A 14,208-nucleotide genomic window follows, 5' to 3' on the forward strand; every position below is an offset into this window, starting at 1 on the left:
TCTTTCCTTCCTTCCTTCCTGCACCCCCACCGAGGGGGACAGCCCTTTCCTGGCCTGGGCTCCTGGGCCTGGGCGGCCTGTGTGGGCTGCGGTTCGTCGGGGAAGCGCTTCTGATGCGCTGGACACGCATGGAGGAGGCGGCCTGGCCACTGGTCTGGGCCGATGGGGTGAAGGGGGGGCAGGGGGCTCAGGGGCTTCCCAGGGACCCCGAGCCCCTATGGGGTCCCGAAGAATGCACGGGGGTGGGGGGGGGGGTGAGCCGCCAGCAGCAGCAGCAGCCTCCCCGGGGCGGCCACAGCCTCGGCCGCTGGAGGGACGTCTGGCCGAGGCCTGTGCAGAGCCTCCTGCTGCTTCCAGGATGGGGCCCACTCCCCACGCATTGTGGGGGAGGGTGTGCGCCGGTGTGACCTCATCCTGTTCTGTAAACACGCGCCCCCTGCACACACACCGCGCCCCCTGCACACACACCGCACCCCCTGCACACGCACCGCACCCCCTGCACACACACCGCACCCCCTGCACACACACCGCACCCCCAGCACACACACCGCGCCCCCTGCACACACACCACACCCCCTGCACACGCACCGCGCCCCCTGCACACGCACCGCACCCCCTGCACGCGCACCGCACCCCCTGCACGCGCACCGCGCCCCCAGCACACGCACCGTGCCCCCTGCACGCGCACCGTGCCCCCTGCACGCGCACCGCGCCCCCTGCACACGCACCACGCCCCCAGCACACACACTGCACCCCCTGCACACACACGGCACCCCCTGCACGCGCACCGCGCCCCCTGCACGCGTACTGCGCCACCTGCACACGCACAGAGGTGGGTCTGGAACAGGTGAGGGCCCAGGGCTCCTCGGGCATGTCCCTCGTGGCGGGGCACCCCATGCTGTAGGGTGTCTAGCAGCACCCCTGCCTCTACCTGCGGGCGACGGCAGCCGTGTCCTCCCAGCTGCAGTCACCACAGACACTGTCCCCAGCCCATCCCAGGTCCCGGGAGGGAGGGGGCCCAGTCGCCTGCCCTCTGAACACTGAGGAGCTTAATGGATCCCTCACCTCTCCTCTGAACCTACAGCAGATCGACATTTAAATGAGAGCTGCACCCCTCCCCAGGCTGCGGGCAGGTGCCCCAGAGCCCCTGGCACAGCAGGTGCATGGACGACTCCCCCAAACCTCCTGAGAGGCTGGGCATCAAAACATTCAGTGCCACCTTCCCCCACCGGCCCAGCAGCGCCAGCGTCCAGGCGGGAGTTGCCCAAGCGGAGCCACCCTCCCGACCCCCCCACACCCCCCCAGCTCTGCGATGGGCCCAGCGGGCTGCGTGCAGAGGAGAGGTGCGCAGAGGCACTCCCTCCCCACGTTTGGTTTTGAAATAAAATCTTGAGCAACAGAAGATTTCACACGGGCTCGGGCGCAAGGCCAGGGGTCGGGCTCCAGCGGGAACTCACAGGCTGGGCCCAGCTTCCACCTCTCACGTGGCCAGCACCCCCCACAGGGTCCCCGTCTCCCCAGGGGGTTCTCCCCCACAGGGTCCCCTCCCTCCTGCCAGGTCCCCATCCCCACCCGCCCACAGAGGTCCTAGGGGCCGCCCAGCAGGACAGCTGTGCTCCAGCCTCAGCCCCTGGGGGGTGGGAAGCCTTGGCCTCAGGCAGACGAGGGGCTTGGGGGGGCACAGGTGGCCCCGACGCCAGGACCATCCCCGGCCCGGCCGCCCTGCTCCTGACGTGCGCACAGCCCCGCTCCCACCCGGGACCCACATACCTGCGCTTGTGGCTCACACACCAGGCCTGGCGCCCGCAGCCCGGCTTCCACACGGGCACCGCGCGGCTGAAGGCCCGCACGCAGGGTTGGCGGCGGCCCACCAGGGTCAGCTCCTGCTCGGCACACACGTGGGGCCTGGGACAGAGGACAGGGGTCAGCGGCTCTGCCCCTTCCCGAAAGCCATCTGGCCTCATTGCCACCCTCCACCCCACAGCTGTCTGCTGGCCGCCGGGTCCAGCCTCCCTGACCTAAGACCAGTCCCCCATCCCCCCACACACACACGTATTCACAAGCTCTCACGCACACGTGTGCACTCACAAGTACACACACGAGCGCACATGCACACGTGTGCGCGCACATGCACATGCATGCACACATGTGTTCACACCCTTGCCCTCTGGTTCCAGGTGGGTTTGGCCAATGGGAGGACCAGCAGGATATGGAGGGCGAGGGGGGACCGCCGGGGAGAAAGATGCTGGGGCTCTTGTCTTTCCCAGGTTTGGGGGGCTGAGCCTCACCCGGGCCCAGCACCCTTGGGCAGCTCTCTGGGTTCCATGCCCTTCACCCCGGGGCCGAGTCGCCCTCACACAGCTGCCCAGCAACGCCAGCAGCCTCTCCTGGGAACTGGTCAGAAATGTGCGCACGCACACACACACACACACACACACACATGCACACACACGCACATGCGCACACACACGCACACTCACAAACACTCACTCACACACACACACACACACACGCACACGCAGTCCCCCCGGGATCAGCACTCAGACCCCCCAGCCCCGCCCGCGGCCACAGCAGGGCCTCCGGGCTCGGATGCAGCCTGGCCTTTGAGAATTGCCGGTCCAGGTGCCTGGGTTTGGGTCTCAGCCCCCATTCCCACCAGCACTGGGCCTCCCTGCGTTCAGCCCCACCCCCAGCGGGAGGACGCGGACTGAGCACTGGGGCACGCCCAGACTGCGGGTCAGTGGTCTGGCCACTGGGCCAGGGGGAGGAGAATGCCCCATAGGGTGGGGCAGGAATCAGGGGAGCGGGGTGCTGCTCTCAGAAGGGCCGCCCCTTCCCAGCCCCCAGCCCCCCTCCAACCTCAGCCACATGGGCGGCTGCTGGTCAGGAAGACGACCTGCCTCAGAAGCACAAGTTAGCAGCTTCCCGTCTGGGGGGTGGAGGAAGTGGGGAGGGGGCAAGGCGGAGGGAGCAGACAGGACCCTCTGCCCACCCAGGTCAGGGGGAGGGGCAGCTGGCAGTCAGGCCCTGCTGCCACCTGGGGCGGGGAAGGCATCCGGGCCAGCCCTGAGCCCAGCTCTGTGAAGGGCGCCTCCTCCAGGAGAAGGGGCTCCCAGGGCTGGGGGCCTTCACCCAGAGTCAGAGGGGAGGGTGGGCCGAGCTCTGTCCCTCTGGGGGGTGGTCCAGGCCCCAAGACCCACGATGAAGGCACCAGAGGCAGGAGGTATGGATGGGGAACCAGGCAGCCAGCTCTCGCAGCTGGACACCCCGAGGGAGGGAGGGCGGCTGAGCTGTGAGAAGCGTCTCCATCATGTCTGTTTCCACCGGCTTGGGTTTGGGCCCTGAACCTGCACCCCCAGCCTGGCTGCAGCCCAGGGGGGAAGCGCTGGGGTGGGCGGGCCCAGTGGCAGCCCTGGGACCACGTGGGTCTGAGAGGGTCATGGCAAGAGCCACTTGCAAGACCAGACTTAAGCTTGCCCTTCCGCCGGGGGCCCTTCCCGCCGGGGGCAGGGGGTCAATCTAACCAGCTGCCTGGCCGTGTTCCCAGCACGGCTGCCGAGGGGACCCCAGCCCCCAGGGAACAGATGTCTCCTCTGAGCCCTGCTCCCACCGCGGCCAGAGGGCCAGCGTGTGGGGACACCGTCTCCCGGTCCCCTGACCTGCTCCCGTCACCTGGTCGGCAGGAGCCACAGCACCGGCCACGTAGCTCCACAGGCCCACAGGCCCCCTGACACTACCTCCCCCGTGGGTCCCCCAAAGGCCCCCACGGAGGGTCAGGACCATGTGCAGGTCAGGATGGCAGCGGGCAGCACCTCCGAGGACAAGGCACTTCCTGGGACCTTGCAGCCCCTCCTCTGCCCCTCTGGCAGCTCCAGCAGCTCCCCTGCCCTCCTCTTGCCCCCCCACCTTCCGCTCAGCAGCAGCCTCGACCTGGAAACCTCTGGGAGGAGCAGGGCGCTTTCCCCCTTCAGCCGCCAGCCACGCCCAATGCAATCCCACTGCACAGCCCACAGCGACCCACCACAACCAACCACAACCCACTGCAGGTCCCACTGCAAGCCCCACCTCCACCCACTGCATGTCCCACCGCAGGTCCCACCTCCACCCACTGCAGGTCCCACCGCAGGTCCCACCTCCACCCACCGCAATCCACCTCACCCACTGCAGGTCCCACTGCAGGCCCCACCTCCACCCACTGCAGGTCCCACCGCAGGTCCCACCTCCACCCACTGCATGTCCCACCGCAGGTCCCACCTCCACCCACTGCAGGTCCCACCGCAGGTCCCACCTCCACCCACTGCAGGTCCCACCGCAGGTCCCACCTCCACCCACTGCAGGTCCCACCGCAGGTCCCACCTCCACCCACTGCATGTCCCACCGCAGGTCCCACCTCCACCCACTGCAGGTCCCACCGCAGGTCCACCTCCACCCACTGCAGGTCCCACCGCAGGTCCCACCTCCACCCACTGCATGTCCCACCGCAGGTCCCACCTCCACCCACTGCAGGTCCCACCGCAGGTCCCACCTCCACCCACTGCATGTCCCACCGCAGGTCCCACCTCCACCCACTGCAGGTCCCACCGCAGGTCCCACCTCCACCCACTGCAGGTCCCACCGCAGGTCCCACCTCCACCCACTGCAGGTCCCACCGCAGGTCCCACCTCCACCCACTGCAGGTCCCACCGCAGGTCCCACCTCCACCCACTGCATGTCCCACCGCAGGTCCCACCTCCACCCACTGCAGGTCCCACCGCAGGTCCCACCTCCACCCACTGCAGGTCCCACCGCAGGTCCCACCTCCACCCACTGCATGTCCCACTGCAGGTCCCACTGCAGGTCCCACCTCCACCCACTGCAGGTCCCACCGCAGGTCCCACCTCCACCCACTGCAGGTCCCACCGCAGGTCCCACCTCCACCCACTGCAGGTCCCACCGCAGGTCCCACCTCCACCCACTGCAGGTCCCACCGCAGGCCCCACCTCCACCACTGCAGGTCCCACCGCAGGTCCCACCTCCACCCACTGCAGGTCCCACCGCAGGTCCCACCTCCACCCACTGCATGTCCCACCGCAGGCCCCACCTCCACCCACTGCATGTCCCACCGCAGGTCCCACCTCCACCCACTGCATGTCCCACCGCAGGTCCCACCTCCACCCACTGCAGGTCCCACCGCAGGTCCCACCTCCACCCACTGCAGGTCCCACCGCAGGTCCCACCTCCACCCACTGCAGGTCCCACCGCAGGTCCCACCTCCACCCACTGCAGGTCCCACCGCAGGTCCCACCTCCACCCACTGCAGGTCCCACCGCAGGTCCCACCTCCACCCACTGCAGGTCCCACCGCAGGTCCCACCTCCACCCACTGCAGGTCCCACCGCAGGTCCCACCTCCACCCACCGCAATCCACCTCACCCACTGCAGGTCCCACTGCAGGTCCCACCTCCACCCACCGCAATCCACCTCACCCACTGCAGGTCCCACTGCAGGTCCCACCTCCACCCACCGCAATCCACCTCCACCCACTGCAGGTCCCACCACAGGTCCCACCTCCACCCACTGCAGGTCCCACCGCAGGTCCCACCTCCACCCACTGCAGGTCCCACCGCAGGTCCCACCTCCACCCACTGCAGGTCCCACCGCAGGTCCCACCTCCACCCACTGCAGGTCCCACCGCAGGTCCCACCTCCACCCACTGCAGGTCCCACCGCAGGTCCCACCTCCACCCACTGCATGTCCCACCGCAGGTCCCACCTCCACCCACCGCAATCCACCTCCACCCACTGCAGGTCCCACCGCAGGTCCCACCTCCACCCACTGCAGGTCCCACCGCAATCCACCTCCACCCACTGCAGGTCCCACCGCAGGTCCCACCTCCACCCACCGCAATCCACCTCCACCCACTGCAGGTCCCACCGCAGGTCCCACCTCCACCCACTGCAGGTCCCACCGCAATCCACCTCCACCCACTGCAGGTCCCACCGCAGGTCCCACCTCCACCCACTGCATGTCCCACCGCAGGTCCCACCTCCACCCACCGCAATCCACCTCCACCCACTGCAGGTCCCACCGCAGGTCCCACCTCCACCCACCGCAATCCACCTCCACCCACTGCAGGTCCCACCGCAGGTCCCACCTCCACCCACCGCAATCCACCTCCACCCACTGCATGTCCCACCGCAGGTCCCACCTCCACCCACCGCAATCCACCTCCACCCACTGCAGGTCCCACCGCAGGTCCCACCTCCACCCACTGCAGGTCCCACCGCAGGTCCCACCTCCACCCACTGCCAGTCAGACAAGTTAGGCACTTCAAAGACAGAGGGCCACGGGAGGTGGGCTCAGAGGTACCACAGAACTCACCACGCACAGGGCAGGCTGAACAGTGGCCCACGTGGCTAAGCTCCAGGTGGGGGCAGGGGAGGGGGGCCCCAGGAGGAGCCCAGGCCCTAGGGGAGCAGGTGACGTCACAACACATCCCCTGGGGCTCAGGAAAGAGGCCCAGGAAGGGCAGCCTGGTCTCCACACCTGGCGCGAGGGCCCTCTGAGCCTGCCCACCCGGCCGCCCCCAGGCTCCCCTCCAACACACTGACTCCCCTGGGGTCGCAGGAGGCAGGAATGTCCGGCAGAAGTCACGTGCAGCCGGGACTGGGGCTGCTCACATTTCTGGACGCAAAGGCCCCCACCCCAGGGGCTGTGCCCCCCGGAGCAAACCCAGCCCCAGGGCAGGGGGCGGGGGCGTGGACTCGCCCTGCCCGCTCCACCTGCACGCGTGTCCAGTGGGTCCTGCGTGGCCAGGTGCACCGGCTCCTCGGGGAGGTGCTGGGCCGGGGCCCTCCCCAGGCCTGGGCCGCTCGCCCGCCCCTCCGTGGCCCCCAGCAGCCTTCCCGAGCTGGGCAGCCCCCCGCCCCCGCGGGAGCGAGCGCGGGGCTGGGGCGGCCAGCGGGCTCCCCGCTTCCCTCCACCGCGGCAGCAGGACCGCCCAGCTGCGGAGAGCCCGCTGGCCCGCGCGGAGTCGGCTTTCAGGACTCAGGCGGCTCGCGGCTGCCCGACCCGCGCTTCCGGCCCCTCTGCTGGATTCCTGCGGGTCCCTCGGCCCCAGAGCGCACGTGCCTAACACACAACCGAGTGTGTGCGGCCCCGTCTGGGCGCAGCCCGCCCCGGCCCCCGCCCCGGGAGGCGGCTCTGGAAGGAAGTGAAGCTGGCGGCTTCCTCTGCCCCCTCCACGCCGGACCCCGCCTGGCCGGGACCCAGGCTCCCTCACCTCGGGGCATCCGCCTCAGCGTGCAGCCCCCTTCGCAGAGGGAAGGGAGGCGAGGGAGGGGGAGAGGCCGGGGAAGGGCCCCAGCCCGGAACCTCGTCTCCCCTGCCCTCCCCTCCCCTCCCCAGCTACGGCCAAGAGCCCACTGCTCAGGGCCCCCGGACAAAGCCGCCCGGGCCCGGTCTCCGGGCGTCGCGCCCAGCACCCCCGTCCCCCCACTCACATGCTGGGCTGCAGGCGGAGCGGGGCGCCCCCGGGCACGACGGTGAGCAGCAGCGCCAGGGCCAGCGCGCGTCTGGCCGCCCTCGCCTCCGGAAAAGCAGGCATCGCGCCCGCGGCCCCGCGCCGTGTCCCTCCTCCGGGCCCAGCTCACGGACGGCCCCGGCGCGCCCTCCGAGCCGCCTCCTCGCGCGCCATGGCCCAGCGGGGCCGGGGGGACCAGGAGCGCGGCCGCAGGTGCCCGCGCCGGACCCGCGAGCCCGAGGTCGCTGCAGGTGCGGGGTTCGGGTTCCGCCCGCGCCCGGGGCAGCGGAGACCGCGCGCCAGGAGACACCGCGCGCAGTGAGCCCCGTGCGCGCCCAGCCCGCGCGGCCAGCCGGCCCGCCTTCGCCCCGCCCCCGGCTGGACCCCAGACCCGACCCCGCCCACAGCCGGTCCCACGGCCCCGCCCCCCGCCCACGGCCACGCCCCCAGCGCCCGGCCGCCGGGGCCCCGCCCCGCCCACAGCCCCGCCCACAGCCCCGCTCGGGTCCTCGCCAGACCCCGGCCGGGCCCGCGCAGTCCCTTCGAGCTCCCCGCGCTCCTCGGCCTCAAAGCGCCAGGTCCCGCGGGATCCAAGTGACCAACGCCCGTGGGGGCGCCCCTCACCCGGGCAAAGGCTGCTCTCCGCGGAACCCGGACCCCAGACTCCGTCCTCGGGGCAGCCCTCAGCCCTCCTGCCCTCCTAAGTCCCAGGGGAACGGCCTTGGTTCTCCTGCCCCTGATGCTCCATGCACCGTCACCCTGCGCACCCATCCCCTCGGTGGCCTGTGGCCTGGGATGCTGGGCGCCCTGCTCCCCAGGAGGTGCAGGCAGGACTCTGTTGTGGTTCATTCTCCCCCGAGGACATTTTTCCATTGATTTTTAGAGAGAGTGGGAGAGGGAGAGAGAAACATCCATGTGAGAGACACATCCATAGGTTGTCTCCACCATGCACCCCGACCAGGGCAGGGGAACCTGCAACCCAGGTCCGTGCCCTTGACCAGAATCGAACCAGGACCCTCAGTCCCCTGGCCGACGCTCTATCCATTGAGCCAAACCAGCTAGAGCTTTTTTTTTTTTTTTTTAAATATATTTTACTGATTTTTTACAGAGCGGAAGGGAGAGAGATAGTTAGAAACATCGATGAGAGAGAAGCATCGATCAGCTGCCTCCTGCACACTCCCTACTGGAGATGTGCCCGCAACCAAGGTACGTGCCCTTGACCGGAATCGAACCTGGGACCTTTCAGTCCGCAGGCCGATGCTCTATCCACTGAGCCAAACCGGTTACGGCTAGAGCGCTTTTTAAAAAATATTGTTTTATTGATTTCAGAGAGGAAGTGAGAAGGAGAAAGAAATAGAAACATCAGTGATGAGAGAGAATCATTGATTGGCTGCCTCCTGCACGCCCCCTACTGGGGATCGCCCTGACATGAGCCCTGACCAGGAATCGAACCATGACCTCCTGGTTCATAGGTCATCGCTCTACCCCTGAGCCTCCTGCCGAGCCAGGACAACTTGAAACCCCTTTGGGTTTGGGAATCACATGCTCCGGGGGAGGGCCAGGCGCGCCCTGGGCCCTGGGGGGGGGGGGGGACAGTCCCCTCGGAAGGTTTGAGAGCAGAGCGGAGGGACGCGCAGTCTGGTGGGTCCCGATGGGTGGCCAGGAGCTGGGCGCCCCATTAGTCACAAGCAGTTGCAGGGAGCCCGAGCCACCCCTTCCACACGCCCCCACGGCCAGGCCCCGCACGGAGCGGGCACAGGGGCAGCCTCCCTCGCTGCCCAGCGGGCAGGGCGCTCCTCCCCCTCCTCCCCAGGTGCCCACGTGACCTGCAGGCTCCAGAACCCCACCCTCATACGGACTGGAGCCCCGGGCTGGGCGGGGCTGAGGAGGGGGCCCCAGCTGTGCAGAGGCAGTGGAGGTACAGCGCACCCCATATCTGAGCGCTCCTCACCGCGGGGGAGCTGTCAGGGAGCGGCTGTCACCTGCTGTACAGACAGGAGCCGGAGGTCAGGAGGGGACAACACCCCCAAGTCGCCCTGTGGGGACTGAGCACGGCTCTGGCCCTGGGGACCTTCACTCAACCCCCTACTCTGCTGCCTCTCACTCTAAGAGACTCACTAACGCGGTGGGGGAGGGGGCCTCTGTCGGCTCCGGCTGCCCACAAAAAGCGTCGGACAGTGGCTGGCAGCCGGATCTGACCTGGTGAGGGCTCTTCCCGGCTCTCAGACGGCAACCTTCTTGCTGTGCTCACGTGGCGGAGAGACGGACAGAGAGACAGACACAGACAGACAGCGCCTGGGGTCTCTTCCTCCTCTTGCCTGGCCCCAGCCCTGGAGGGTCAGGCCTCACCCTGATGACCTCGTTTAACCTTAATCCCCTCCTTAAGGCCCCGTCCCCAATACAGTCACGTTGGGATTCAGGGCTTCAACACGTGGATTTGGGGGGACACAGCTCCAGCCACAGATGTCACTGTCACTGAACCCCAGATGCAGGTTAGCATCCTGCTCGTTGATGCTCCAAGCGTGACCTCGTGTGACCGCCCTGCGGGGTCCCGCTCCTTGGCCCCTGGCTGGGAGCGCAGGGCAGGGCCAGCCCACAGCGGGGCTCCAGGCGCACCCTCTCCTGGGCTTCCTGCCACCTCATCTTCCGAGAAACTGCCCGGAGGAAGCCTCAAGGGCCTTGCCTCAGCGCCCGCTTGACCGGTGCACCCAGACGTGTGAGCCCCCTCCCCACCCCGCCCCTGCCAGAAGGCTTACCCCTCCCCTCCAGCGCTTAGATGGCACCAGGGAGCACCCCCCATTGCGCCACTTTCCCCACAGATCATGCCGCTCGTTCTTGCCCATCGTGCGTCCAAGTGGACGCTGGAGTCCCTTTGTCTGGTTCCTTCAAAGTTGCGCTGGACCTTTTGCTGCAATTGTGCTGAACACTCATTAATTCCTGAAGAAATGGCCACTTCCCAAGAACCCAGCTTTGAGAAGGTCCAGACTGGGGGCGGGAAGCTGCTCTGGGGCGCAGCCCGAGCTGGGGCGCACGCCCGGGTGTAGGATGGAGGAATGGAAGCCTCGGGTCCCCATCTGCACCCGCCCAGCTTCCGTAGACCCCAGGCTTCAGACACCCTAGGAGTCAAGGCTGGGCTCGGGCGGGTGCTGGCCCACCTCAGGTCTCCAGCCCCAGCCCCAGCCCCAACCCCCAGCCCGGAAGCCGTTAGCCAAACCGTAGCAAGAGGTCCCATTGCACCATGGGATTCGCTGACTCGACTTGTAAGAACAGACGTGGTTTCGTTTGTGGGGTGTGGGACACCAGGTAGAAGGGTGCAAGCGACTAACAGACACCTCATTTAAAATGGAGGTGAGGGGCCAGGAGAGTCCTCTCCCACCACCGCTCTGTGCCAATTACACACCCGCAGGAGGAGAGACATAACCTGCATTCCTAACAGGAAGTGTCGCTGCTACCCCAGCCGGAGGAAGATTTTCTCCTTGCCCAGCAACAAGCTCAGCCAATGAGAAGCATGGGCGCCTGAACTCTCAGGTTCCCGGAAAGCAGTCTCCCTGCCTTCTCCTTCCCAGGAAAGGAGCATTCCTCCTCCCCTTTGCTTGCTGGGCTTGCCTATCGTTGTTGCTACAGTGTGCTTGACCTGAATAGCAGTTCTCTGCTATTCCTGAAAAAAAATAAAAAATAAAAAATTTGCAGGTAAAAATAACTGGCTGCGTCATTTTTATGGTCAACATTACGCTCTGCACTCAGGCCAGAGAGCCCTGAGCAGCAGGGCCACACATGGAAGCCAGAAGTTCGCAGCGGCCTGGCCTGCTGCCGCTACACAGCTCCCTCCCCTGCCCCCTCGCCACCCTGTGGCCTGCCTGCCCTGGGCGGAAGGAGGCCCCTGGCCTGCCCGCTGCAGCGCCCAGGTGGCCACGCAGGGGTCACGGAGTCGGTGGTTTGGAGCTCACGCAGGCAGGCGTGCGGAGGGGACGTTTCCCTTCACATCTGCAAACCGCCGCCCCAGCGAGCGTGGAAGCATATTTAAAAGACACGGCTGTTCAGTGTTTCCCTCTCACCCCGGGGAATGATAAAAATAGCCTGGGCCGGGGAAACGTATGTGTGTGTGTGTGGGGGGGGGGGGGACCACAGGCAGTGTGGCTGGTCGTTTCCAAAGCCTCCTGCTCCGCCCTGAGGTCCTAACCCCCCTCCACCCCCCGAGCGGAGAGGGGGTCCCACAGCGAGGTCAGCACAGCCCCTGCATCTGCCTGAGCTGAGCCGCGGGCCATGCTAACCTGGTCTCCTCTGGATTTTCACTCCTGACGAGGGCAGGCGAGTTAATTAACGAGGCGTTTCCAGGTCAGGGCCTCGCATGCAGAGCGGCCCCAGCAGCCGTCTGCTCTGTCCAGATAGCGAGGGAGCCTCCGCCAGCTTCCGCGGACAGCCCCACAGGAGGTGACCGCGTGGCCAGCACCGTCCTGGCTGAGACACAGCGGGAGGGGACCTGGGCGCGCCATCCGGCCCCTGGCCAACCTCAGCAGCAGCCCTCGCCCGAGAGCCCGCCCCCTGGTTCCTGGAGGAGGGAGGGGCTGCCTGCCATGCAGCTTCTCTGGAAGGTGAGCTCCGCCCGCAGACCCTGCACAGGAGTAACCTCCCGGCTGCACGTGAACCGCCAACCTGGGAGCCGCCGCCTGGCACCCGGGCACCCGGGCACCCGGCTCCCCGAGCACGCGGCGCCCGGCGGCTCTGAGGTCTCACTTGGGGCTCCTGTGTGGACTCCCCCGCGCCCACGACCCGCTTCCATCAGAGACGGATGTCAGAGGCGGGACCCACCGACCCTGAGAAATGCGAACACCTGGAAGAAGAGAGAAGGCGCACACCTGCCGCTGAGACTTCATCCCGCTCTGAGGTTCGCCCAGCACCGGCCGGTGCTCCGCCCGCGGGGCGACGCTGCCACCTGCCGGCCGGCGTGGGAACAGCCTTTCAAAAGCCCCAGGAAAGAAGCACCAAAGACAGGGGCCCGGCCGGTGTGGGGCGCGGCTCCCGAGGTTGGGCATCGTCCTGTGCACCGAGAGGGTGCTGGCTGGGCTCCAGGTCAGAGCGCATGCTGGGCCCCGTGGCGGGGCGTGAGGCCGTTTTCTTGGGTCAGTGGGCGTCATACTGGGGGTCACACTGCCGCACCTGCGTTGGGAGCAGAGACCTGTTTGCCGCGCACCTGGCACTTCGAGGCTCAGCAACAGCGTGAAGAACAGTGGACGCTGAGATGGCGCTGCATGTGGGCCAGGCAGAGTGCTAAGCGCGTCATAGGCATGAACTCATGTAACCCTCCCAGCACCCGTTAGTAGGAACGAGTATTAACCCCATGCACCAGAAAAGGGGCACGGAGAGCTTGTGTCCAAGTCCATGGACAGAAGTGGAGCCGCCCGATGCAACCCAGGCAAGCAGGCTTCCGCAGGCACGTGCTCAGTGCCGTCACTGGTGGGTCCCTGGTTCTGCTCCGAGCCCCTCCGTCGTGAAGGGAGACTCAGGAGCCTGATCCTGGCCCGCCCCACAGGGACTGGCATGGCAGACTCAGCCAGACGCACACACGGGGTCTGCAGGGCCAGCTGTCCCCACGCCACCGCGGCAGCTCAGAGGGCTAGACCCACGCTGTTGCCCCTATCTGCGCACTCGCTCAGCACTCTTTAAGGGCTTTTTTTAGGAGGCAAAGTGCCAACAATATTTCAGTGTCGGTGGCATGCCAGTGCCCCGTCCGTCAGTGATGGCATCCCAGCACAGGAGTGTGCGGCTGTCCAGGACCCGCGGTGGGGCGGGAGGCTCGAGGAACAGAAGGCTGGGAGGGCCCTCGAATTGTGCACGAACCCTCTGGGCATCCGAGTCCGCACAAACTTGAGGGCCTTTGCTAGTGGGGGGAGCTGTGCCAGCCGCGCCTTCAGCTGCAGCCCGCACACAGTGCCCACACCCGGGCTGCGGTGGAAGCGAAGGACCAGGGAGGCGCGCCGCGTCCCCAAGTGCCCACCCTGCGGAGGAAATGGTCCCGGCGCCTTCTCCTGACAAATAGGGCGCGCGCAGCCGGGACGCGCAGGGAGCAGGTCGTTGGATGAAAGAGCAGCGCGCGGAGCAGCGAGCCGTGTTGACAGTGTCCCGCGGAGGGTCTGGAAGCGGGTGTTGGATGGACGCGGGGAGATGGGGCTCGAGCGGCGGCGGCAGACGTCGCAGGGCAGCGGGGTGAGGGCCTCGGTGCGGGCACAGCCCTCGGGGCGGGGCGGGGCGGGGGCGGCGGAGTGAGCGACCCCTAGCGGAAGGTAGTGGCCATGCTCGTGTCTCCCCCGCCCACCCCCACTCCCACCCCCACCCCCACCCCCACCCGCGGGAATGAATCCTCGTGCGCCCTGTGGGCGTGACTTCAGCCGCGTCGGGCGGCTCCTCGGCGGAGGTCGGGGCCGGGGCCGGGGCGTCTGCCGCACGAGGGGGTCCGTTACTGCGAAGGGGCGGGGGCCTCCGGCGCCCTCCCCGTCTCCTGGCAACTGGCCTTGACCCCGCCCCCTACTCGTAAACAGGAAGTTGGTGTGCGCTTCCTGCGCGCAAGGGGCGGGAGCGATTGTGAGCAGCGGCGGACGAACCAATCGCGGAAGACGAATGGCGAAGAGCCAATCGCGGGGACCGGAGGGTCTGGAGCCCGAGGCGGGGCTTGTGAGGCGGAGCCAATCGCGGCGACCCGGAGGGCGGGGC

General features: G+C 67.6%; 1 protein-coding gene across 1 annotated transcript in view; it reads right to left on the reverse strand.

Moving 5' to 3' along the window:
* Positions 1 to 7,851, reverse strand: part of MEGF6 (multiple EGF like domains 6) — a 71,219-nt gene extending 63,368 nt beyond the window's left edge. Inside the window, exons 1-2 of the mRNA XM_036347971.1 lie at positions 7,481 to 7,851; positions 1,771 to 1,905 (exon numbers count right to left, since the gene is read on the reverse strand). Coding sequence (XP_036203864.1) covers positions 1,771 to 1,905; positions 7,481 to 7,584 — 239 coding nt within the window. The 5' untranslated portion in view covers positions 7,585 to 7,851. The remainder of the gene's footprint in view (positions 1 to 1,770; positions 1,906 to 7,480) is intronic.
* Positions 7,852 to 14,208: the final 6,357 nt, after the last annotated feature.

The sequence above is a fragment of the Myotis myotis genome, unplaced genomic scaffold, assembly GCF_014108235.1.
Source record: "Myotis myotis isolate mMyoMyo1 unplaced genomic scaffold, mMyoMyo1.p scaffold_m19_p_2, whole genome shotgun sequence".
Lineage (NCBI taxonomy): Eukaryota > Metazoa > Chordata > Mammalia > Chiroptera > Vespertilionidae > Myotis > Myotis myotis.